The 26,405-nt window shown below is 46.6% G+C and overlaps 1 protein-coding gene across 5 annotated transcripts in view; it reads left to right on the top strand.

The window, feature by feature from the left end:
* Positions 1-26,405, top strand: part of SLC2A9 (solute carrier family 2 member 9) — a 211,218-nt gene that overhangs the window by 80,441 nt on the left and 104,372 nt on the right. For all 5 annotated transcript variants that reach the window (XR_007948444.1, XM_051966635.1, XM_051966634.1 and 2 more), the window contains 2 exons: positions 17,780-17,967; positions 23,112-23,222. Coding sequence is in view for 4 of the 5 variants with exons in the window: in XM_051966635.1 (XP_051822595.1) it covers positions 17,780-17,967; positions 23,112-23,222 (299 nt within the window). In the remaining variant the exon portion in view is untranslated. The remainder of the gene's footprint in view (positions 1-17,779; positions 17,968-23,111; positions 23,223-26,405) is intronic.

Below are 26,405 nucleotides of genomic sequence, written 5' to 3'. Positions count from 1 at the left end.
ATGAAGCCCGAGCAAAGGCCCCGGATATGGCAACTCTGATGCTCAGTGACGTGGGAGGGCCAAGGTTGGAAATCGTGTTGGAAGAGGCTGAGAAGGGAAAGCTGCAGAATTGAGAGGTGGGGATGGGAGATTAAGGCAGTGGGAAGGCATGGGTCTGTCCATACACAGGAGGGGAGATTCGAGAAGAGGAGATTGGAAAGAGCAGGGAGCATGGGAGGGGCCCATCAATTGAAGGAGATGAGATGGAGTGGGATCATGTAAACAAGCAGAGACGGCAGGTTTGGCAAGGAGTGAGCCCTTTGCCCATGTGAGATGCATAGACTAGCGAAACATGATAAGCTTTGGGTATGATGAGCGAGAGGGGACAAGAGGGAGTTCTTAGTGAGAGGAGGGAAGAAGATTGGAAAGAGATGGGAGGATGAATTGATGATGGAGGTATGGTAGAATTGCCCAGCAGCAGGGAGGACCCCAATCAGGAGGGCTGCCTAATGTCCTCCACTTTTATTCAGCTGTACACAGGGACAAATGGCAGGGAATGATCTCTGAAGAGTTTGTAGTGTAGATATCATTACTGCTATTCCCCATCTGGGAAAACAGAGGCAGACAGAAGTAGTTTGTTTACAGAATCATTTCTTGACTCAACTCCAATGACTTTTTAAAAGAAATGTTGCTTATCAATCGGGGTGCTTATCGGACTGTGAGCTCTTTGCGGGAAAGGACCTTGAGTTTTACCTAGGCCAAAGCTTCTTAACTGATCCACTTGCCATCCCTTTTCATCTGAGAACATTTTACATGACCTTTGGGCATATGGGGATGTAAGACAGGTCTACAAATCAAACATTCACTGATAATAAATCAGAAAGAAATTTATTTCAAAACAATTTTTGGTGTTCATATAGTTTTCTCCTTTATTAAAGATAAAAATATATATACTGCGATGGATATGCTTGTTTGTTTTTACATAAGGAATTAAATCTTGTGCCTTTTACTGTTGACAAATTTTTCACTGCCCCCACATTCAGTTGTGAGACCCCGTATTGGATTGTCACCCACAGTTTAAGAAGCTTTGATCTAAACTATGAATCTCTTCCACTGCTAGTAGTCACTTGATAAAAGAGTGTTAAATGCATGGACTCAAGAAACCTAAAGCCTGTTAGTTCTGTGATAGCATGACTTTCTTATCCCTCTCTTTAGGATGTATGTGTCTCTCTTCCTGTGTGGAAAGTCTAATTTATGTAATGATTTCTTTTCAATCAGATCCACAGAGGAGTGAGCCAGACCTCCCAAGGGTCTCTTTTCAGATGGAAAATGTTAATTTTATTCTCATGCCTTTTTCAAGTCTTCCTCAGATAGTCATTATCATGTGGACAGGAATACAAATGAACAGTAACACAGAACCAGGTTTCCCACTTCCAGGGGAGAAGGATCGTGTGCCTGACGTTTATTCGATAGGATGAAGTGAGTTTACTCGATAGGGGAAACATGGATGTGCATTTGAATTTCAAGTAAAAAAATTCACCTACTGTAGGAACGGGAAGCAATTTAGGAATGCCAAATATCTCTGACCAGAGTCTGATAGTCAAGGCTAAAAGGGGCAATGACTCCAAGATTGTCCTTTGCTCAAGAAATTCAAGCATAGGAACACATGAGAAGTGTTTATTGAATTGAAACAACTTCGCGTCCATCAGATGGCAAAGATGATAAAATACAATAATTTTCCATCACCTTATATGTCGCAGATTTTTTTCTGCCATTAATTTTGTTTACTGAATGAAAAAAAATCCAGTATCACTCATATACTGTGCTCATAAATGCCCCCTTTCAACTTTTCAACCCAGAATGAGACTCAATGTGGTGGTGATGCCGAATCCATCAAAGATGTATGGATTTTGTCCCGGCTGGGGATCCTCACGACCCTTTGCCTGGCGGGGAGCACTTGCTTGGATGTGGTTGGAGGCTGATACTAGCGCAGGTTTTATATGTTCCTGCTGAAACTCTGAACCAAACAGAGATGTGAGTGCCCTCATTGTACCCTGTAGGTCTGAATTTCCTCCATAGGGTCCTAAAAATAGCTTGATCATTGTTTAAAAATTAAACACCTAAGCCATTTAAGGTAGGTGCTTGGGAAAATTGCTAACTAGCTGCTCAACTAATGGGTTTAAATTGAAATAAGAAAAGGGACAGATCACTTTGGTAAACCCGCCAAAAGTTAGCAGTGGAATGAAACTTCAGACATAAGCTAGAAGCGAAAAGGACCTTTAAAAGCAAACTGATCATGGATTATCAAAGCTGAACAATATTGTAGAAAGTAAGAACTAGAGGGAATCTAGTAAATTAAATCTAACTGGCAAAGAAAAACAACCTATAGAGTGAACACTGTATACAATACACCCTCTAGTTTAACTCCTTGATTTGATAAATGACTACATTGGAGGCCCAAAGAGGTTCAATGATTGGACTGAACTCCCAGAGCAAATGAGAAAAGACAGATAAAAGAGGTCAGATTTCTAGATCCCTGGGCTAATTGTCTTTATACTGCTGCATACTTAGCACACTCTGTTCTATGAAAGCTAATAGCAATTATACTCAATCATTTTTTTTATATCTGCATGAGATTTTTCACTTTTATACTGATGATCATATTTGGTTTGGTATTCAAAACAATCCATAAAGGTAAGTAGGATTAGTATTTTCACTGCCCAACTTTTAAAAATCGACAGATTCAGTATTTGTCCTAGAACAAGTTAACACAGGATTTGGGATAAAAGTCAGAATCAGAGCAAATTTAGTTTGGGAAGGACCTAAAAGGAGAAGAGAACTCATTTCTTGAGATTTATTCCAGCACCATTTTTAGTACAATATAATTTGAAGACTGAAATTCTGGGACATTCACTGATATGCTTTTCATTTATTCCTGGTTTTGAGAAACATTTATCGAGATCCCACTATGTAGGAACTAAGGTTCTGAGAAAGTATAAAACACAACCTTTGCCCTGAAGAGGTTTAAAATCTAATTAGTAAATCTTATAATAGCAGACATTCATATAATTTTTTAAAAAATATGTATCTTTTAAAATTATCTTTTAAATGTTTTTATTATATATTCTGTTTTTATATCATCACAGTTATTCCCAGTATCCCTTCTCCCCCCCTCCTGATGAAGTCTTGGACAATTAGGTTTGGTTAGCAGAGAAAGCCTGAAGTGCTGATAAGATTACTTCCCCCCCTCACCCCAGATCCTTGAAGAAGTCTTGGTTGATCCCACTTCACTGCATCTAATCCGAAAACCAAGTTAGGATGTCAGACCCTCTTGGTTAGATGTCCCCTATAAATCAGTCCTTAGCGAGCGCCATCTTTGCCGAATCCCTTCTGGGTGAGCCTGCCACAGCGCTCCGCCTCCTGCTGTCTTTTCTTTCATGCTGTTGAGGGTGCTAAACAACTCTATGGACTTAGCCTTCCAGTTAGGGGCATGCTCCCTCCTCACGATGGGGAGAACTTGTCTTTTCCATTGTTAATTGTTAAAACCCCTTTCCTTGCTGACTATATCCCTCTTCCAAATCTATTTCACATTCACCACTCCAGATCATCAGTTTAACCTCTTCATTTTGTCATTGCCTCCTAAGTAAATGTCCCTTTTGGCAAGGAGAAAGCCACTGTGAATTCGTCACATGACTGAACCTCATCATCATCAAAAGTTCGGGTCCCAACTTTTATTATTTGTTGCCTAACCCCAACATCTGGTGCCAGAGTTCAACCTCATTACTCCAGGGAGCTATCCTATAAAACAAATATTTTTTAAATTAAGAGGAAAAAACCAGTATAACTGATCAACATATTGAAACACACTGTGCTTTTTTAAAGTTTCTCAGTGGACTTAAAAAATTTCTGGATCCATTTTGATGTTACTAGGCCATTTCCAACAAGCCTCCAAATAGCCACCTCGACGCGATCAGGAAGGATGGATGTGTTTTTGTTTGACATTGACTTTTGTAACTGAACAGAGATTTGAGTTTGTTGGGGTTTTTCACCTCTTTATGTTAACTTTATATTGTTTTGGTCATTGTGTATGTATTCTTTTTTTTCATTTTGTGTCACTTCCTATAAGCCTCCCCATACTTCTCTACTGTATTTGTTGTTCTCTCCCTTCCCTCGTCTCACAAAAGCTACCGAAGTTCTTTGAGGGAGAGAGGTCTGTGGGGCGGCCTGTCCCTTCAGGCCACGAACAAATCCAGAGGAATGCTCTAGGTTGAGGATGCCAATTTCTTTTTATGTGTCTAAAGCTACTCAAGGCAGGGAAGAGGGATAGACTTGGTGGCTTGAGCCTGGGCTATGACTTTGAATTCCTAGCGAGATCCCAATTGTTTACGTCTTCCAAGACTCTTCTCCTTCCCGAACCCCTGATAACTCGGGGACTGCCTAAGAGGCAGGGCCAAGAGGATTCTCTCCCCAGATTCTTCCCAACTGATAGGCAAAAGCAGCTCCTATTGGAACAGTGAAGTCAGCAGCATCGAGATTTTTGACTTATACTTTTGTCTGTCGGCAGGGAAGTGGCGACTTTTTTTCAGACGGGTGTTAGCAAAATCTTTGTTTTCTATCCCCTCAACAAAGAGGGTCCATGGAAATTATATGGGTCCCTGCAGAGTATCTGTAGGGAGCCATTTGCGGTCATCCCTAAATGAACCCATAATCTATCATGGGTGGTTATTCCAGCTACGGTACAGAGCACAGCACCAAGCCCTGACTGCATCTGGGTTTCCCTCCAGGTGGGGTGACCTATTTCTATAGGCTATATGTAGATCATGGGGGAGGGGGCTGGCTTTTTCTAGTCCTTTTATTTGCTATGATATTTGATTAAAACAAGTCTCTCCCCTTTGAATTGCCTCATTGGCAAAGGCAAACCTTTTAGTATGGGTGTGCAAGTGGGCACACTCTCCCTTCAACTTGGATAGTCGTTCTCAGGTCCCTCCTTTGAGAACGCCTTAGGACAACGTGGATACACATTCCCCCCCTCCCAAGACCCTGGCACCCCCGAAGGCAGGTATTTCACTTTTTAGTTTTTTATTTCTATTTATTCACTATTTTTATTTGATGCCTTATGTGTCAGAGGCCTTAATAAATAGTCTTTAAATTGAATGCTACTGAGGACCAAAGGTCCCTGTGGGATGCTAAGTGTGATGGAGAGTGTGTAAATGCTTTGGATTTAGGAAAACTTGAGTTATAAACCTCAGACACTTACTGTCTGGCTGTGTGATGCTGGGAAAGTCACTTTACCCTGTTTCCCTCGGTGAGTTCATCTGTGAAATGAACCTAATAATAGCGTACCTTTCTCACAGAGTTAATGGAAAGACCAACGAGGTGCCTTCCAAGTCTTAAAGGGCTTTACAAATGCTAGCTATTTTTGTGCTTATTTATGAAAGCGGGTAGCTCTTGGTCTGCGGGGCCAGAAAAGCCCGACTCCTTAAGAGGGAATTCTTTGCTTGCCAGGATAGCGGGGCTCATCCGACAGCGCTCCGGCTTTTGAGAGGGCCATTTTGGTGTCTAACGTCATTGGGATTTACATGAGTTGTGCCCCAAAACTTCAACAGGTCCCGTTTGGCAATTCCATGGCACCATCATAATTCCCCCCGCAGCCCTGAATGGTCTAGCAAAGCTTTTGCTTCCCGGGAACCCTCCCACACGGAGACGGGAAACAGTATCCCCATTTTACAGATGAGGGAGTTGGGGCCCACAGAGCTATCAGAGGCGGCCGTTGCCGACGGCGGGGTTCTGGCGCCCCTGTCCAGGATGCCCTTCGGCATCCCGGAGCAAACAAGCGACCCTCCGGGCCCCTTGTCACTTTTGATGGCGGAGGCTCCTCGTGTCAGCCTGGGCGTGGAGACCTGACTTCCCCATCCTGCTTTGCAAGGGGCTCTGGAGAAGGCGCCAGGCCCGGCCGGGACAAGGCGGAGCAGCGCCCTAGCCTCTGGAGGCCGGGGTCCCCCTTCCAGCGCAGCCGAGCCTGGGGAAGCACCAGCCCGTTTGACTGCAAGCCTTTTGGGGGTTCGGGAAAGGCCTCCTGTCGGAGGCAGCTTCCGAGCTGGCTCTGGGCAGCATTTTGGGAGTCCCGATTTGGAGTCATCTAGGCAGAGATACTGGAAGGGTCGGCCATTTTCCTCTCCAGCTCATTTTACAGATGAGCAAACCGAGGCAAAGGCCGGGGAGACTGACTTGCCCAGGCTCTCCCAGCCGCTGAGGCAGCTCTTGTCCTCCACTAGCGTCCGGGGCCGCCCGTGGAGGAATCCAAAAGGGAGGCGGCCGGCTGCTAGCCCGCAGGGACACAGCCTGGCCCGCTTTGTTCGGGCCGTGATGGCTGGGATGGTTCCTTAGGGAGACCCACTAGGAACTTCCCCAAGGGGGCAGGCTGCCCCGGAATCTGCCCAAGTCCTCACTGAGGGACGCCCCGACGCCCCACCCCGGCTTCTTCCTCTGAAATCCACTGGGAGGGGGTCACGGCTCAGCTTCGGGCCCGCCCGACCCTCTGACGGTGGGAATTTGTAGAGAAATAACCACGCCGGTCCCTCCCCGCTTCTCCCTCCCCCCAGCCCAGCTGCCTTCCTCCGTGGAGCTCAGAACCTTCTGTGGCTCCTCAGAAGTGGTTCGGTTTTGCCACGGGGGAGCGCAGAAAGAAGGCAGAAGGGGCCCGCCCGGCAGCAGAAACAAGGCAGAAGGGGCCCGCCCGGCAGCAGAAACAAGGCAGAAGGGGCCCGCCCGCAGCAGAAACAAGGCAGAAGGGGCCCGCCCGGCAGCAGAAACAAGGCAGAAGGGGCCCGCCCGGCAGCAGAAACAAGGCAGAAGGGGCCCGCCCGGCAGCAGAAACAAGGCAGAAGGGGCCCGCCCGGCAGCAGAAACAAGGCAGAAGGGGCCCGTCCGGCAGCAGAAACAAGGCAGAAGGGGCCCGCCCGGCAGCAGAAAGAAAGCAGAAGGGGCCCGCCCGGCAGCAGAAACAAGGCAGAAGGCCGAAGGGGCCCGTCCGGCAGCAGAAAGAAAGCAGAAGGGGCCCGCCGGGCAGCAGAAACAAGGCAGAAGGGGCGCGCCCGGCAGCAGAAACAAGGCAGAAGGGGCCCGTCCGGCAGCAGAAACAAGGCAGAAGGGGCCCGCCCGGCAGCAGAAACAAGGCAGAAGGGGCCCGTCCGGCAGCAGAAACAAGGCAGAAGGGGCCAGCCCGGCAGCAGAAACAAGGCAGAAGGGGCCCGCCGGGCCGATCGGGGCTGCCGCCGGGCGGCCCGGAGCTCTTGCTGGGCAGGGCGCTGCCGGGAGCTGGGGAAGCGGAGGCTGCGGGGCCCAGAGCTGAGCCCCTCGGCTGGGGATTGAAGCTGAAGGCCGGGAGGAGGCTGAGGGGGGAGGCGGCTCCAGAGCACAAGAGGAGGGGGGATGAGGGGAGAGGAGGTGGGAAGCCTGGGCTCCCGGGGGCTTCCGGGGTATCGGGCCGCCCCAGAATGGCCAGGCGGCTGCGGCAAGGGCCCTTCAGGGAAGAAGGCGGCCCCTCTTACGGAAAACCATGGCCGCGAGGAGGCCAGCCGGGCGCGCCCCCCACTCAGATGAACTCTCTTAACCACGGCCGACCTGAGCCTGCGAGCTCCCGCCCGTGTCTCCCCCCAGCTGGCGGGCCGGCCCGGGCAGCGCCCCTCAAATTGTGACGGGGGGTGGGGCACAAGGAAGTGTCTGATTTCATTCCGGGTTTTTCCTTATTAAATCCAAGCTTTCCGCCGCTAAAGCACGTGCCTTTAAGGATCCCCTGTAGCTGGCGGCGCAGGCCTCCCCTCCCCCTCCCCGCCCCAGCTCCACCCCTCGCCTTCCCGAGGCTCCCAGCACCCCCAGAGCACGCGGCCGGCCTGGGGCGGGCGGGACAATGGGCGCTGTGGTAGCTGCTGGTCCAGAGGAGCGCGAGAGGCTCTGGCCCAGAAACGAGAGGGCCCGCGTTCTGAGCCGGCCGGCAGGGTGACCCTGGGCTGCGCTCGGCCCGCCGGGCTTTTCCGTCATTTAGAAAACGAGGGATTTGGAACAGAGGATCTTTAAGGTACTTTCCGGTGCTGACATTTTTAGTGCAAGGATTTCCCAGAATCAGGCACTTTGAGGGGCAGAAAAGACCTCAGAGCTTAGTCACTTCAACCCAAAGCTGGGCAGGAATCAGCCTTTATAAATGTTTAACCACCAGCTCTTTTAAAAAAAGGGTGTGCTTGCCGCACTTAAGTTTAATCTGCATAATTGATGTTTTCTCCATCACTTTTAAGTCTAGAATATCACAGAACGATAAATCAGACCCTGATTTGGGGCATTTGTCAATTTCTGAAGGGCACATGCTCACATTGAAAAGTTTTTAAGTACTTTTTTTTCCCAATTGCTTGTAAAAAAAAATTTTTTTAACAGCCATTTAAAAAAATTTGAATTGTAATTTCTCCTCCCCTTTCCCTCCTGAGATAGTGAGCAATTTGATTTCAGCTACACATCACATTGAAAATTTAACAATCGGCTCTCACAAGGGGCAGGAGAGTGAAAGAGCTGGTGGGGGGGGGGGGCAGAGACCAAAGTTAAAATCCTGCCTCTTTGCTGACCCTGTCCCTCTCTTGGATTCAAGTTTCTTCATCACTGGCCGCCACCCCTCTCGCCTTTACTTCTGCTGTGAGCCCACAGGACCATCCTCGAGGGTTCCCCCCCCCCCCAGCTCCCAGTCTCAGTTTTGATCCCAAAGAAGTGCTTTGTGTCCTCTCACTGCCTGAGTTGGGTGCTGGGTCTGCCCAGAATCATTTTCCTACTGGCTGATAGTGTAATCTGCAAAGCTCAGCTAAATGGCTCTTTCCCCAAGCTCCCTTCTTCCCTATAAATGGCTCTTTCCCCAAGCTCTCTCTCTTCTTCCCTAAATGGCTTTCCCCAAGCTCCTTTCTTTATAAATGGCTCTTTCCCCAAGCTCCCTTCTTCCCTATAAATGGCTCTTTCCCCAAGCTCTCTCTCTTCTTCCCTAAATGGCTCTTTCCCCAAGCTCCTTTCTTTATAAATGGCTCTTTTCCCCAAGCTCCCTTCTTCCCTATAAATGGCTCTTTCCCCAAGCTCTCTCTCTTCTTCCCTAAATGGTTTTCCCCAAGCTCCTTTCTTTATAAATGGCTCTTTTCCCCAAGCTCTCTTCTTCCCTAAATGGCTCTTTCCCCAAGCTCCTTTCTTTATAAATGGCTCTTTTTTCCCCAAGCTCCCTTCTTCCCTATAAATGGCTCTTTCCCCAAGCTCTCTCTCTTCTTCCCTAAATGGCTTTCCCCAAGCTCCTTTCTTTATAAATGGCTCTTTCCCCACGCTCCCTTCTTCCCTATAAATGGCTCTTTCCCCAAGCTCTCTCTCTTCTTCCCTAAATGGCTCTTTCCCCAAGCTCCTTTCTTTATAAATGGCTCTTTTTTCCCCAAGCTCCCTTCTTCCCTATAAATGACTCTTTCCCCAAGCTCCCTTCTTCCCTATAAATGACTCTTTCCCCAAGCTCCTTTCTTTATAAATGACTCTTTCCCCAAGCTCCCTTCTTCCTATAAATGGCTCTTTCCCCAAGCTCCCTTCTTCCCTATAAATGGCTCTTTCCCCAAGCTCTCTCTCTTCTTCCCTATAAATGGCTCTTTCCCCAAGCTCCCTTCTTCCCTATAAATGGCTCTTTCCCCAAGCTCCCTTCTTCCCTATAAATGGCTCTTTCCCCAAGCTCTCTCTCTTCTTCCCTATAAATGGCTCTTTCCCCAAACTCCCTTCTTCCCTATAAATGGCTCTTTCCCCAAGCTCTTTTCTTTATAAATGACTCTTTCCCCAAGCTCCCTTCTTCCTATAAATGGCTCTTTCCCCAAGCTCCCTTCTTCCCTATAAATGGCTCTTTCCCCAAGCTCCCTTCTTCCCTATAAATGGCTCTTTCCCCAAACTCACTTCTTCCCTATAAATGGCTCTTTCCCCAAGCTCTTTTCTTTATAAATGACTCTTTCCCCAAGCTCTCTCTTTTCTTCCCTAAATGGCTCTTTCCCCAAGCTCTCTCTTTTCTTCCCTAAATGGCTCTTTCCCCAAGCTCCTTTTTTCCCTAACTGGCTCTTTCCCCAAGCTCCTTTCTTTATAAATGGCTCTTTTCCCCAAGCTCCCTTCTTCCCTATAAATGGCTCTTTCCCCAAGCTCCCTTCTTCCCTATAAATGGCTCTTTCTCCAAGCTCTTTTCTTTATAAATGACTCTTTCCCCAAGCTCTCTTCTTCCCTAAATGGCTCTTTCCCCAAACTCCCTTCCTTAACTGGCTCTTTCCCCAAGCTCCTTTTTTCCCTAACTGGCTCTTTCTTTCCCCAAGCTCCCTTCCCCATCGCTTCCATTTCCCGGGGGTGTGTCTCCCTTAACCAGACTCCTACGAACATCCCGCGCAAGGGAGTGGGGAGGGAGCGGGAGGCGAGGGAGGAGCAGCTCAGCTCTCTGCTCCACTCGCTGGCCCTCTGCGCTCCCTCATTTCTAAAGGAGACGAGATGACTTGGAAGTCCTTCCCGTCCCCAAGCTTCTATGGCTTGATCCATGATCCTTGAATATTAATTACAATCACTGCTTAAATAATTTTAATAATAGCATCAATAGCTTGAATTTATAATTGAGTTGCAAAGTAATAGAATTTCATCCGTGAATACTCCCCTCCTTTATTTGAAATTTCAGGTGTTCTGTGATCACCCCCTCCCCCACTATCCGCACCCCACCAAAAAAACCCTCAACGACAGCAACCTTCCCCCCTCCTTTCCCCCCAGTCATTTCTTGGCCAATTTGACCTTTGAGTCTTTTTGTGTGCTAGGGTTTGAACAATATAACAAGCTATGTCATCTCTGTGCTTCAGTGAGGTATCCTGAGGCTCATTTAAACTGTACAAAATTCACTTTGTGCCGTGCTTTCTAGAGCCCCCGGCCATCTTAGTGGAGAAGCGGAGGAGCGATGAGGCGGGACTCCCGAGGATGGCGGGAAAATGGAGTTCCTTATTCCAAGGGCTTTCCCCCTCTTTGTACCCTCATACCCTTAAGTAACAAAACACCGGGCATGCGCCCAGTATATACCGCCACGGGAACCACACAAACACTAGTATTGCATGGAGTTTGCCACCCGCTAGCCCTCTGCCTCAATCTCCACACGGGTCGTCACCGCCCCCGACTCCTCAGGAAGACCGAGAGCCCTTAGGGGAGGTGGGGAGCCCAACCAGACCCTGTCCGCAGGTTCCCTCTGGGAGGGACAAGTCTTGTACCTCACCCAGACTTCCCCCACTTGTCTGTGGTCCTCTACAGTCTGTCATCATTCCCCATTTCTCTCTGTCTCCCCTAGGTCCGCAGGTTCCCTCTGGGAGGGACAAGTCTTGTACCTCACCCAGACTTCCCCCACTTGTCTGTGGTCCTCTACAGTCTGTCATCATTCCCCATTTCTCTCTGTCTCCCCTAGGTCCGCAGGTTCCCTCTGGGAGGGACAAGTCTTGTACCTCACCCAGACTTCCCCCACTTGTCTGTGGTCCTCTACAGTCTGTCATCATTCCCCATTTCTCTCTGTCTCCCCTAGGTCCGCAGGTTCCCTCTGGGAGGGACAAGTCTTGTACCTCACCCAGACTTCCCCCACTTGTCTGTGGTCCTCTACAGTCTGTCATCATTCCCCATTTCTCTCTGTCTCCCCCAGGTAGGATACTCATTTACCCCAACTCCACCCGCCAAACCCGAACTCCCTAAACTGGGTAATGCTGGAAGTTCCTTGTGGATAGCTATTCTCTTGGGTAACTGTACCCTGGGCACTTTTTACAATCCCTGGCACATTGTAGAAGCTTAATATACACTATTCATTCATTGGGCCAACCGAGTACAACCTTCATCTCCGTCTGTAATTGGATCAGTATGATTTTGCTCCCATCAGAAAAGTAGTTTTTGTTATTGCTATTTCATTTCCAAAGTGTTTGGTAAACTCTTCTTCCTGTGTATTGCCCTAACTAAAATCTACTTTTCCTGCTTCTTCCAAAAACTGGAGGCTTTCTAACAACTCCTCACTGCATAAAAAGGAACAATTTCATATAAAATCAATGTTTTTTGAGGATGAAACTGACTGTTGGGAATGAAGTGGCTGCACTGGCTTTTACAAGTCCTATTTCCCTGTAGAACAATGAATACAAGAGTAGTGAATATTGAACTTTCCATTCTAAAGCCTGCCTCCCAGGAGAAGATAATTTAGGAGATTTTAATCAGACAAGTGTCACAGACTGGACATCTGTGGAGTGTTTTCCAATTAAGAGCTCACTATAATCTTAAGGAACAGCCTACAGATACTTTTGGAGACTGATAGATTTCACTGTCACTTTGAAGAAGGACTAAATCATTTGAATTGGGTGCACATTAGTTCTTTGAAAAACCTTTCAGTGCAGAACTTTACATTTAGAAGATTCTCGTTTTTCTAGTTCCCTAAGAATCACCTATATCCTTTCTCACTTAGTGATTTCATTAGCTGCCATGTGTTCGATTAATTAACTTAATGTGGATGCTCTATATATCAGCCCCAATCTCCCTCCCGAGTGCCAGCACTGCAGCCGTAACTGGTCCTTTGCATGGCTCAAGACTGGATTCTACTGGTAGCCGAAACCCCGTGATTCACAATACAACTTTTTCTTCTCTACGAAACCCAACCTTCCCTTTCACCGCCGTCATCCTGTGAATCACAGAGGCTCACCACTCGGGATCATGCTCACTTGGGCTCGCCCCATAGAGTTCATCGATTGCCAAATCTTGGCGTTTCTATCTTTGAAGATCTGCTATTTTTGTAGCTTATTCTCCTTACATAACCTGACATGTCACGGGACGGCACGACACCCTGACAATCTAGAAAATCTACATGAAATCTTTTGGCCCTCCCTTCCCACCAGAAAAGAATTCTGAATTTGTTCTTCTTTTTTGGGATGTTTGCAGTGTTTTCAACATGTTGATATTGTTATACCAGAATATACATGTGTTTCATGCATTTCCGAGTTTCTAAACTTTTTTCTGTGTCATCTCTAGGCTTTTGCATATCGTCTGTAGCTTCTGTGAAATCCCCCCCAGTTCCCATTTAATTTTTCATGCTGACTCACGATACGCTGAGTTTAAGTCGTGATATAGAAAGTCTAACTGTGTTTAAAATGTGTTCTCAGAGATGAGGAAAAATCACTTAATCCTCGTTAAGCTAAAATATTTGAATCGGTGATCTTCGTGACCGTTTATCTGTGACTCGGTGACCGGCGCTGGCTTTCTGCCGCCTCTCCCATCTCCTAGGCCATCTTTCTGCTAACTCAGAGAAGCTGGTCCCTCCCTCCCTCCCGGGTCCTTTCCTGCTCTGACAGTCACGTTTGAAAGCTCTTCCAGGCTCTAACATTCTGTGCTTTATAACTGAAGCTAACTCCTAACTGTCATTCTGTACTGGGTGTGGAGAACTCGGTGCGGTGTAACTCGAGCAGCCTGAGCCACCATTCTGTAATTTTCCTCCAAAACAGGAAATATACTTTGTACATACAAGATATATTCTGCAATCAATTTGTCTTGTGTTTTTACTCTGTCATCGATATCACTTGTCATTTCTATCTGGAAAACGGGAGTTTTAATCCTCGCGTCATCTGCTCCCTTTGTGTCCTCCAGAGCCCCTCCTGGGCTATGTCCTTTTCCCGTATATTTTGTCCCTCGTGATTTCATAGCTGCCACGTGTTTGGTTATGGACTTGATGTGGCTGCTCTGTACGTCAGCCCCAATCTCTCCTGGGCGCCAGCGCCGCAGCCATAACCGGTCCCTCGCCTGGCTCAAGACTGGATGCCCAGGAGGCAGCTGAACCGCAGCCGTTCACCTTCTCTACAAAGCCCAAACTTCCCTTTCACCGCTGTCATCCTGAGTCACAGAGGCTCCCAACTTGGCATCATGCTAATTGGGCTCCCCCAGCGAGTTCGCCGATGGCCAGATCTCGTGGTTTCTCTTTGAAGATCTCTGCTACACCCCCTTCCTCTCTGCTCACATGGCCACTGCTTTATTTCAGTCCTTTCTCACCTCTTACCTGAACTAATGCAGGAGGCTTCTAATGGTTCTCATTTCTCCCTAAATCAATACAGCCCTTATATTTCTTTTATTTTTAATTTATGGGATTAATACAAACTATAACAATATAATGAACAGAAAACTGCAAATCTACTATGTACAACTTGCTATTCTTTTTAAAATATATAATAGTTATTGTGTAACTTTTTCCCCGCTTTTTTACTCTCCCTTGTGATTGTAGAGATGGCCCCAGAGCTGCCAAAGTGATTTTCCTACAGCCCAGGTCTCTCTCCCTGCTTTCCATTCTCTGCTACCTCCATGATCCCAAAGAAGTCCTTTGGTGTTTGAGCTTGCTCCCACATGTCCCGTTTTTATACTTTACTCTCTGAAGCTGTAATCTCCTTGCAGTTCTTTCCCCAGCACAGCACTTCCCACCTCCCCGTCTCTGTCCTGGCTGTCACCGATCCCTGACCCACTCTTCCTCTTCATCTTTCAGCTTCTCTGGCTCTGGAGAAGACCTTTGCTGATCCCCCCAACTCCTAGTGATTCCCCTCTGAGATGACCTTCCCTCAGGTCTGTCTTTTCTTGTTCACATGAATGTCTCTTACTAGAATCTGAGTCCTTGAGAGCAGGGATTTTTATCCATTCTTGTCTCCCAAGGCTTCCCTTAGCACACTTCCCAGACAGTCCTAATTGACCAACGATCCTTATTGATAATGGTCTTTCCCGATTTGAGAAAACCTGCCCTCTGCACTTTGGCCTCTTGTTTTGCACTGACAGATAGCTTCCAGGTGACCGGGGGCTTCCAACACTATTCCAGGAGAGGCACAAATCCTCCAAAACCCATCCAGAGATGGTAGTCTCTGTCCCAGGAGACCCAGCCTTTCTGAAAAGGGAGATTCTGGCCAATAGGATGCCATTTGTTTGGCCCAGAGCTGCTCTTCGAGCCCATCTACCAACCTGTTGAAAAGTGGTAGCCTGTTTTGGTGCAAAAATGCCCAAGAGGCAACAAGCTTACTTCTTGAAGTACGGGAGGTTCCAGAATCTGGAGAACTCTTGGCAAGATTAAAAGGAGACCTAGGAAGGCAGATGTAGCCTCTTAGGGAGCTCTCTTTCTTTTTATTCTTGTATTTCTAGGAAGTAAGACTTGGACTTGATTGACATCCATAAGTTTGCTAGGCTTGATAACTATTTGAGCTGAGTGCCCTTTTGCCATCAGATCACTCAGTGTGTCATTATGGCTGTCTCTGCCATAAAAAGACTGGCTTCCTGAGAGCAGAGAACGTGCTTTTGCTTGCGTGCGTGGGTCCCCAGGGCTCAGCATCCTGCCTGGGATGGAGTAGGCTCCTCACTTGGTTAATTTGTTGAACTAAAGATCAGTTAGACCATATTTTATTTTATGAAGAGTCTTGTTTTTCTGGAGTAGATCCATTCTGATGTTCATGCCTTCAGAAGAACAGTGCACAATAATTGCCTTTTTTGTACAAATGAGTGAGTGTCAAAGAGCAATGGGGCCAGACGGATAAAACCAAAGTAGGGAAGACAAGGGCAAGTGGAGGAAGATGGCGCGGCTGCCATCCAATTGGAAGCCATGTTTCTGTTACCTAATCTCATGGCAGTTTGCACTCCCACACTCTTTATAGTATCCGTTTTTGAGCAGATGCTTTTTTGTATCTGCTAAATTATAAACTCCTTGAGGGCTAGGCTCATGTAATTTATCTTTTGTCTTTCCTAATCTCTAGCATAGTGTGATGCACATCATGGACAGTTATTAAATATTTAGGAAGTGAATGAATGAATATATTGTTCCTATGCATTTCAGTCCTCAAAAGGGGCACAAAATCTAGAAAGAGGGTCTTGAAAGATTTGTGTTAGAAGAGACTAAGAAAAATCTCCCCAGCTAGTGGATTTATGAGTGAATTCTAGCAGACATTTAAAGAATAATTCCAAGACCCTTTGACCAGGTGGGGTTTATACCAGGAACACGGGCCGGTCCAATATTAGAAAAACTGTCAGCATGATTGACCAGAATGGTAACAATAGCCTCCTTGCCAAGACAAACCCAGGAACTATGTGAACGCAATAAGACGCTTTTCATACAAAGTCAGATCTAAACGATGGGAAAATATCAATTGCTTATAGGTAGGGAGAGCTAATAAAACAGAAAATGACAATTTGCTTATAACCATTTTCTTTAGTACTATACCAATAAAACAGCCAAATTCTATCCAATAGAACTAAGAAAAAATAACAATAAAACTCATCTCGAAGAACAAAAGGTCAAAAATATCAAAGGAACTAATGGGAAAAAAATTCAGAGGGAAGTTGCTGAGCCATCCCAGATCTAACATGATACAATTAAGTGACAAGCTTTAAAACTATATTAGCTAAGAAACAGAGTGATGCATCAGTGGAAAAGAGCAGGTGTATGAGACGCATTAGTAAATGACTGGAGTAATATATTGTTTGCTCAGCCCAGAGCTTCTTTCTAGTTTCTGAGGCAATAACTCACTCTGACAAACACCGCTGGGAAAACCAAAAAATGGTATGGCGGACACAGGCATGGGTTAACATCTCATATTGTATAATAAGAAAAGGTCAAAATAAGGAATGATTTAGCTATTGAGGGTTATATTCCATGAGAAAATTTAGAGACCAAGGAATACTTTATCTCTCAGATCTATGAAGAAGGGAAAAATTTATGATCAAACGAGATTGAGAGCATTATGAAATGCAAACTTAATCATTTTTATTATATTGAATAAAAAGGTTTTTGCACAAACAAACCCAATGCAGCCATGATTAGAGGGAAAGAAGAAATCTGGGAAACAATTTATAGGCAGTATTTTTTTAAATAAATGCCTCATTTTTTCAAAAATATAAAGAACTGAGTCAGATTGAAAAGGGTCCAAGTCATTCTTCAGTTGGTAAATGGTCAAAGGATATGAACAGGCAGTTTTCAGATGAAGAAATTAAAACTATCTATAGTTTATGAAAAATGTTCTAAGTCACTATTGGTTAGAGAAATGCAAATAAAAATAACTCTGAAGGTACCACCTCATATATACCAGTTTGACTAATATGATGGGGAAAAAAAGGTGTTGGAAATGTGTGAAAATGGGACACTTTTTTTCCCCTTTTATTCGGTTCCTCCCTTCCTCCCTCCTTCTCTCTCTCCTTCCCTCCTTTTCTCTCTCTCCTCCCTCCCTCCCTTCCTCTCTTCCTCTCTCCCTCCTTCCCTCCCTCCCTTCCTCTCTTCCTCCTTCCCTCTTTCCCTCTCTCCTTCCTCTTTTCCTCCCTCCCTCCCTCCCTCTCTCCTCCCTCTCTTCCTCCCTCCCTCCCTCCCTTTTTCTTTTCCTCTCTTCCTTCCTCCTTCCCTCTTTCCTTCCCTCCCTCTCTCCTTCCTTCCTCCCTCTCTCCTCCCTCCCTCCCTGCTTTTCTTCCTCCCTCCCTTCTTCCCTCCTTCCTTCCCTCCTTCCTTCCTCTCTTCCTCCATCCCTCCTTTCCTTTCTTTATTCCCTCCTTCCCTTCCTTTATTCCCTTCCTTCCTCTTTCCTTCCTTCCTTCCTTCCTTCCTTCCTTCCTTCCTTCCTTCCTTCCTTCCTTCCTTCCTTCCTTCCTTCCTTTCCTCCTTCCCATCTTTTCTCCCTTCCTCCCTCTCTCCCTAAGACTATGCAGCCAGAGAAGAGCTGGGAGTGGGACCCTGGAGTCTGAGTTGAGCCTCTCACCTGCCTCTTTCTGCTTGCAGCCTTTCAGACGTTCCTTGGGAAAGCGGATGTATCTCAGGAAATGGCCGAGGCCCTTGCCGAGATCCGGCTTCAGAGGAACATCCGCCTGGTGTCGGTCTGGGAGCTCATGAAGCAGCGTTCCGCCCGCTGGCAGATAATCACTGTGGTCATCACCATGGCCTGCTACCAGCTCTGTGGCCTGAATGCGGTAAGCTGGGCCTTTGTGCCCACCCCGGCCACCTTTCCTTGCTCCCGGGGGAGGGGTAAGGGTTGGAGCTCTCTCCTGGACGGCTTTAGCTGTCACGTGCCCAGGAAGTGGGCAGAAGACACGGGAGATCCTCCGTGGACCCCGTGGGTGAGCTCGCTGTCTTCCCCACCTTTGCCTCTAAAAAGCTGGTCTAGACAGGCCAAGGAGCTGATTCCTTGGGGCTTCTTCACCATGAAGGCAGGGAGGCTAGAGCCTGGATCCGTGGGGTGGAAGCAGGTAGACCTGAAGAGCAGACATCTGAGGCAAGGCCGGGTAGGAAAGGAGGCAGATTTAGCTCTAGCGACCCTGAGCAGCTCTGTGTTCTCATCTGTAAAATGGGCTACATTAGAGCAGGGGCCATCTTTGGCCTTTCTCCGGGTCCTCGGTGTCTGGAACGTGGGGGATAACACTCACTGAGAAGCCAGATGGAAAGGACCTTCGACGTCATCGAGTCTGTCAGTCTGTTGTACAAAGGAGGAAAAGGAAGAGGGAGACTTTAAACGGGAGCCTCTCGAGAGGCTGTGGGCCCCAGGTAGTGCCTCCCTCAGAGAGCAGGGCCCCAGGCTCCTCTGAGCTGCCCCTGCTTCCCCTCCCTTTACTCTGGCTAGCTCTGTGCCAAGGGGCTGGGGCCGTACCCCAGCACTGAAGCTAAGGGAAGGCCCTGCCCTGGGGATTCAAAGTGTCCTCCACTGCCCACAACCAGCCGAGCTCCGTTTGTTTTCAGAATTAGTTACTGGTGCGGGCTAAGGGTCGAGCTGAATGGACTCCTGGGAGGGCCGGCCAATATGGGGACAGGTTTCCAATGCACGGGATCGCAAAGTGCCTTCTTTGCCATTTGAGTAATTCAGCATTTGTGGGGCGGCTGGAGAATGCTCTTCTCATCTAGTGCGGTAGCTTTGCTCTCATAGATATTGGTAATTTAAAAAAATAGAACTGAGAAGTCTTTGGGGTTTTCTTCTAAATAAAAACGAGTGCCCACAAAACTCACCTCGGTTGTGTACAATTCGCTCTTCCTCTGACAGATACAACAAAGTTATCGACCACATTCCTTCCCCCTTTTTGTCCCTCCCCTTCCCCACCCTAGAGACGGCTACCATTAGACATAAATGTAAACACACACACACACACACACACACACACACACACACACACAAATACACATAAGTAGAATGATTCTCTGTATCTATACATGTATTTGTCAGGTCTTTCTCTGGGTGCGGACAGTTATTTTGGTTGCTATTGGGAGCTGTAGATCTGTCTATTGGGACACAGTAGGACTGGCGCCCAATTCCTGAGTAGCGTGCAACAATTTCACTCATCTCCTTCTGTAGACAAGGAACTCCAATCCCAGAGAGATTAAATGAGCTCTCCAAAGTCACACAACTAGGTAATGGCAGACATCGCACTGCCTCCCTTTTTATATATAGACGATACTGATAGTCTATCCAAAATAGACAAAATATTTGTGAGGCGTTCTTAACCTTTTGTGTGTATGTAAGTGTCATGGACGCCTTTGACGAAATCTATAGATTCCTTTTAGGAAAAAAATCTTTATTTAAATAGAGGATTACAAAGGAAAAAAATTTGTATGGAAATATATTACTGATTTTTCAAAGTTTGTAGTCCCCCAAGTTAAGAGCCTCTGATCTAATAAAAACATTTTGATATCAGTACATACAAAGACCAAAGATCACGGAGTACTTCCTTGCTTTATGCAAATTCTTTCCAGGATTCCTCAAGATATGAGACAATCCTTAAACGAGAGGGCATTCGATCTCCTTCATAGTCAAATTTGGAAAATCGAGGGATCCACGGTTTTGGAAGAAGGTTCAGAAAAATGACTGTACAAGTATAAGATGAGGAAGGACTATCTGAAGAATTAGTCATAAAAAAGAAACATTGGCCTTTGTGGGCCTCACGACTCTAGGATAAGCTGCTACAGTCAAACGTCTTGGTTAAAAGTTGGGCTGAACCGAGTCACGGTTTCCAGGCTAGAGCGTCCCACTCTCCTTTTCCCTGCTCGGAGAGCTAGTGATCAGGGAGAAGAAAGCCTTTCACCAAGGTGCAGTGGGCCTGTGATCTGCCTCCCTGTGGAAATAGGAGTGTCGTGTATAGGTGCACTAGGGTTATCTGACAACCACAGGCACCCGGGAGAGCCGTTGGAAAGATGGATTGGGCAGGACTCCAGCTTGGGAAGGGTCCATCCTCTTTCTGTTAACTTTCCATTATCCTCTCCGATCCCTGCCCAGCTCCGGTGAGGAGGAGCGCTCTGTCCAGCAGCTGATTCTTGTGCAAGTGAATTCAAGCACACGGGCAGCCTGGCTGGAGACGAGGCCAGTGCCCGAGGAGACTCTGGGGGCTCCGTGAGGGTCACCTGCGGTGACCTGTGCTAGTTTTTGGCCCCATGAGCAGTGACCCATCTTTTACAAGGACAGACCGCCTATGCAGCCTGAGCTTTGTGCCGTCCCAGTCCGTCCACACCCACAGACGGAAATGCTTTAGCGTCGTGCGTAATTGCATTTTAGTAGGCCCTGCTCAGTGATGGGTCACCAAGAGGAAAAATGGCAGTCTGGCTTTTAGGCAGCTGCTAGTCTCTTGTGGGGAGAGGGGAGTGATGGTATATAAATTCTATAGATAACCTTAATATAGAATGCAGTCAGAGAGCTCCAAGGAAGGCTGTAAGATGATACGAGAAATGCTTAAAAGGAAGAAAACAAGTTCAAGGGGGAAGAAATGGCAGAATCTTTCCCATCCCAAGCACATATGTTCCTTAAAATGGTTGATTCATGGAAGAAGCAGAGACTTGAAAGATAAAGATTCCCACTAGCAGAGAGATGGTACGGTCATGAGAGGTGGAAGGGGAGGATGGGTCAGTAAAGAGGAAAACAATCTTTGAAAGAAAGCTGGAAGATACATTGAGCCAGCTCATGCAGGCTCTTATATGCCAGAACAAGACTCTGGGATTTTAGCCCCTAAGCCATAGGAAGCCATTGACGAGCTTTGAGCTGAAGATGTGAACATATCTAGCATTTTGGTAACTACATGAGAAATTGGAGGTAGTGCAGCCACAGATCAGGAGAGGGGTCCAAGCAAGAATTGGACTAGAAGGTAGCAGGGCTGGCATAGGTGACCTTGCCCTCAAGGTCAGAAGTGTTGATTAGCCTGATCGCCAACTTGGATGGGAGGTGATCGATCCACCAAAACTATCAAAAAGGCCCCTTAGAAATAGCTACCACCTTGATTTGGGTATTGAAATCTAAGTAGATGTGCAAATACTACACCTCCAGAGAGCAAGAGCCTTCACCCTCATGGGCTTAATCTACTTAGCTTGGGCACCTTACCCTGGACCGGGCTGTCCTGACTGGTGGGTGAATAGGGGAAAACTCACACAATGCACAGCTTCCTGCCAACCCCGTACCGAGCTTTGCATCCCCCACCCTGCCAGGATCAGGAGACCAGGGCTTCTCCAACTTGGAGTAGCCGTCCCATACTATTCTTAACCATGTCTTCCCCACTCGAACCACTGATTTTCACCCCAGGTTCTGGAAATAACAATCGGTGGCACCCAAGTTCCTAAAAGAGTGTGTAAATCCACTGCCTTTTACCCTCAGACCCTCCTCAGATTCCAATCCCCCCTTTTATCCCCTTTCCCTGTTATATGTTGTCTTCTCCTTATTAGGGCACAAGCTCCTAGAAAGCAGCAATGTCTCATTTTTGTATTCCTCATATCCGGCCCAGGGCTTGCACCTAAAGTTGTGCTTAATATTTGTTCAGTCATTCACTCACAAGAAAGATTCTGGCGTCCCAGGTCATGGAGGGTAGAAATTTGAAGCAGTGATCGAGGTAGAATAGATCTGAACCCTCCTCCTGGGGGAAAGGAGTGATATTCTTAGCATCTTTCCGATTCTGCACCCACTTCTCTGAGTGAGGGTCCAGCCCCGAGGGCCTCGTCCTGTTGCGTATCTCTGGGGGAAGGTAGGACAAATAAAAGAGTCTTCCAACTTGAGTGGAATACAGAGTGAGCCGCTTAGTGTCCGAGCCAGGATCCTAAGGCAAGGACACTGGGAATTCTGCCCGTGATTAAGAGTCTTTGTGGTGATCATGGGAGGGGAAGTGACATGGAGGGAAAAGAATTCAATCTCAGCCTTTTCCCTGCCTCAGGCAGCCCCGTCTCCAAATGAGGAGCATTGAGCGCAACTCCAGACTTCTAGGTAGTATGGCGGAATGACAGATTTGGAATCAGAGAACCCACGAGCACTGATCCTGGGTTGGAATGGCCTGAATTCAAATCCAGGCATAGACCCTTAACTAGCTGTGTGATCCCTCCCTGCCTCAGTTTCCCCATCTATAAAATGGGAGTCGTAATAGCACTGTCTCCCAGGAGCGGTGTGAACATCTAAGGAGAGCATTTCTACAGCTTTGGTGGAATGCCTGCCACATAGTAGGTGCTTACTGATTACTTTCTTCCAGTGCTAGAGTTCATCTATTGAATGAAGGGGTAGTTTCCTGGGAATTTCCTTCTGCATCTAGATCTGCGCTCTTCAAATTCCCAGCAAATAGTAGAAGGTGAAAACAGACCTCACACCTCTGCGCCAGCTCTGCGAAAAATGATGGAAAATGGCTGAAATGCAGAGTCTCAAGTGATCCTGTGAGGAAGGTGCTTTTGTTATCCCCATTTTGGCATTGGGATAGAGAAGACTAGTAGGGGAAAAATCAGAAAAGGTTTTGTGTGGAATACAAGGCTTGGGATGCATCCTAAAGGAAGAGAGAGACCCTGACGTGAAAGAGAACGTGGATTCCAGGCATGAGGGAAGTCTCGTCCAAAAGTGTAGAGATGAGAAATGATGGATATTTTTGTGAGGAGGAGAGGGAAAGTTGGGAAAATCCAGATTTGCCGCCTGAAAGGACCTTGGAGATGATCCAGTCCCCAACCCCTTGTCGTACATGTGAGCAGACTGAAGAGAGACGAGTTGCAGAGCCAGGAGTGGGGTAGCCGCCTCTCGATGTCTGCTCCAGGGATGTCCCTGTGGTTGGGGCTCGCGGCTGGGCTTGGATTTCACATTGCAGGTGCCTCTGACACAAAGCCGTTTTCTTTTCCGGTCTAGATTTGGTTCTACACAAACAGCATCTTTTCTACGGCGGGGATCCCTACTGAGAAGATCCCGTATATAACCCTGAGCACAGGGGGCATCGAGACTTTGGCTGCCATCTTTTCGGTGAGTATGTTACTGGCTGCAGCTATGTAACAAAAACCTATCTCAGGGAGTGCAACAAAGCAATTTTTTTTCTATACATATTGAGAAAAAACAGTGTATTCTGTTGAGATGCCCTGTTCATATGGAGGAGACCTTGCATTTGGGAAGATTAATGTTTACCTTAGAAGTGACAAAAACCATTTTTCTGCCTTTTGTCTTCACTTGGGGGACATGATTTCTTTTGTGTGTCTGTGGATCCAGTGCATTTCTCCTATGGATAAATTCCACCGTTTTTGCTATTTCTCCTCCTGTTTTTCCCTACTTACTTCTCTTGTTCTCTTGTTTGACAAACACTGGGATATGGAAGTCCATCTTGGGAAGTCTCTTCTTACACAGTTCTCTCAATCACCCAGAAACAAAACCTCGGCCATCTTCTTCCATCTCGCTCCACTCTAGTCAGTTGCCGGTTATATCTCCTCTTCCTCCACAAGAGAAGGGTCTTCACCTTTTGTATTTCGTGGACTACTCTGGCTGTCTGGCTCTGAACCCCCTCTGGTGCCTGCATTTGTAACTAAAGGAAATACTGAATTTCAGTTTGAAGGTAGTGAAAACCAAGATGCATTTCTCCATCCTAGACGCCCTGAAGCTGTCAGTCAGTGGACTCTTTGAATCCTGGCTTAAGAACCTCTGCTCTCATGTTCTCTTCACTTCCTTCCCTTCCTGTCCTTTCTGTGTCTGTCAACTTACTCATTATTTCTCATCTGGGGCATTGCGACAGGGTCCTAAGTGCTCTTTCTGCCTGCCTGCCTTCCTTATTCCATTCAGCTGCTTTTAATTGAGCTTGGTTAGGGTTGCAAATATTTTCAGGTCTAAATACACCACTGGCTTTTATTTAGCTTTCATGTGTCCTTCATTCAGTATATGAAGTTACCATATACCAGCCCATAAGAAGCCAAAGATAGTGTTTTTATTTAAAAAAACCCTTATTATTATATAAAAATTTTCCCAACGTCATAAGGCTGTTAAATGTTTACCTGAACATATCCAAATATGGCTTCTATTTCTTTTCAGCCTACAGCTTATTCAAAATAGTTCTTTTTTGTTTTAATATTTTATTTTTTCCTAATTACATGTAAAAACAATTTAAACTTCAATTTCTTACGATTTTGAGTTCCAAATTCAGCAAGCAATTTGATAAAGGTTATATATGTTGAGACATGCAAAACATAGTTCCTTATTAACCATGTTGTGAAGGAAAACCTGGACAAAAAAGAAAGAAAAACAAAGAGCAAAAACCCAGCATGCTTCAATCTGTTTTTTTTTTTCCTTTTAGTCTGTTTTTTTTTCTTGCACAGCATCAAATATGGAAATATGCTTAAAAGGATAGCACATACTTAACCTATATCAGATTGCTTGCTGTCTTAGGAAGGGGGAAGATGAAGGAAGGAGGAACAAAAATTTGAAACACAAAGTTTTACAAAAATGAATGTTGAAAACTATTTTTACATATTGCGGGGGGGATACTATTGAGAAAAAACTTCACAAAGAAGGTGGCAAAGGAGAAAGGGCATCAGGAATCAATTAGTCCAAACCTCTCTCATTTATTGCCTATTCTTTTTTTGAGTTAAGCTTTGTTTTTTAAAAAGACAGATTAAACTTCTCTTCTTTCTACCTTTCCTCAACCCCCTAAATCTGAAAAAGAAAGAAAAACAAAACCTAAATACATTGATGTTGTTGTTCAGTCATGACCGATTCTTGACAGAAATACTGGGGGGTTGGCTGTTTCCTCTCCAGCTCATTTTACAGAAGAGGGGATTGAGGCAAAAAGGGTGAAGTGACTTGCTCAGGTTAATACAACTAGCAAGTGTCTGAGGCTGGATTTGAACTCGGGAAGATGAGTCTTTCTGATTCCAAGTGCAGTGCTCTATCCACCCGGGCACCTACTGCCCATCACACACGTATCAGTCTCTTCTCCGAGCTCGTCCCCTCTGTCAGGAGGCAAGTTCCTCAAAAGCCCTCTGAGATCCTGGTTTGTGATCACCTCCATCAGAGTTCTTAGGTCTTTCAAAACTGTTGTCTTTGCCGTGTTACTGATATTATGCAAAAATGATTCTCCTGGATCTGCTCACTATTCTAAAACTGCCTTGGGTCATACAAGATTTTCCAGGTTCTTCTTTATGACACACTGAGTCCATCATATTTTACCCTCTCAATCTTGAACTCTCCACCATTGCAAAAAGAGATGTTTATTTTGCTCATCCTTAGAGCTCGTTTGGCTTAGGGTAAATGTCTCCCTCCGTATATCCTCCCTTTCCCTCCTGCTCTTCTTTCCCTGTTCCTGTGGTCACTCAGATATATTTCTGTGCATTTCTGTGTGTTTGTGCACTCTGCTCTCCTTTGACCAGTTCAGGCAAGAGTAAGATTCAAGTGTGATCCACTCTCTCCCTCCACTCTAGTTTGTACAAACCTCTTTTTGTCTATCCTTTCCCTCTCCCTTCTCCCTGCCATTGTATTCTTCTTTTTCTCTTTTTCCATTTTTCCTTCCTAAAAAAACTCAATCCTTCCCTCAGCATCCCTGTTAATCAGTATGACAACAACTGTTTGCAGGGGTGTTCCCTCCTGAGAGTGTAATCAAAGGGTAAAAAGTGACGTTTGGGACTCCCGGAGTCCTCGATGACGAGAGAGGCTTCTCAGCCAATGTATGGGACCTCCCAGCTCTTAGAAATGGAGCGCCGGGCAGACTGTCCTGGCGCTGTTATTGAACAGGCTGTGTCAGCCTCTTGGAGAAGGTTCGTTAGGTTCTGCCCTTTGCTTCCATCCACATGGATTTCTGTAGAAAAGGCCTCCGACTGCACTCTCAGTTGACAGAGGGAGGGAGGCACTGGAAAGAGCTGTCTCCCTAGGGCCCAAGGACCCGGCTCACTTGCCAGTCCTCCTCTCATTAGCTAGATAGTCATTGGCTAGTCATTTAATCTTTCTCCACCTCGGTTTGCTCATCTGCCAAAGGGACGGGGTAATACTTACATGCTTCCTACTCCAGGGATTGACAGAATTGAGTTCATGTGAGCTGAGAAGATCGTCACCACCCCAAATGCATGTTCTGACTGTCGTGTGGCTCACATCAGAAGCGGGTATGATTTCCTTAGAGGAACTGACATTAAAGATGTTCCTCGCCAGCCTCCCCATGGGACCGCTCGCCTTGCA

This window comes from Antechinus flavipes, chromosome 6 (assembly GCF_016432865.1).
Source record: "Antechinus flavipes isolate AdamAnt ecotype Samford, QLD, Australia chromosome 6, AdamAnt_v2, whole genome shotgun sequence".
Lineage (NCBI taxonomy): Eukaryota > Metazoa > Chordata > Mammalia > Dasyuromorphia > Dasyuridae > Antechinus > Antechinus flavipes.
This window is presented reverse-complemented; position numbering and strand designations above follow the sequence as displayed.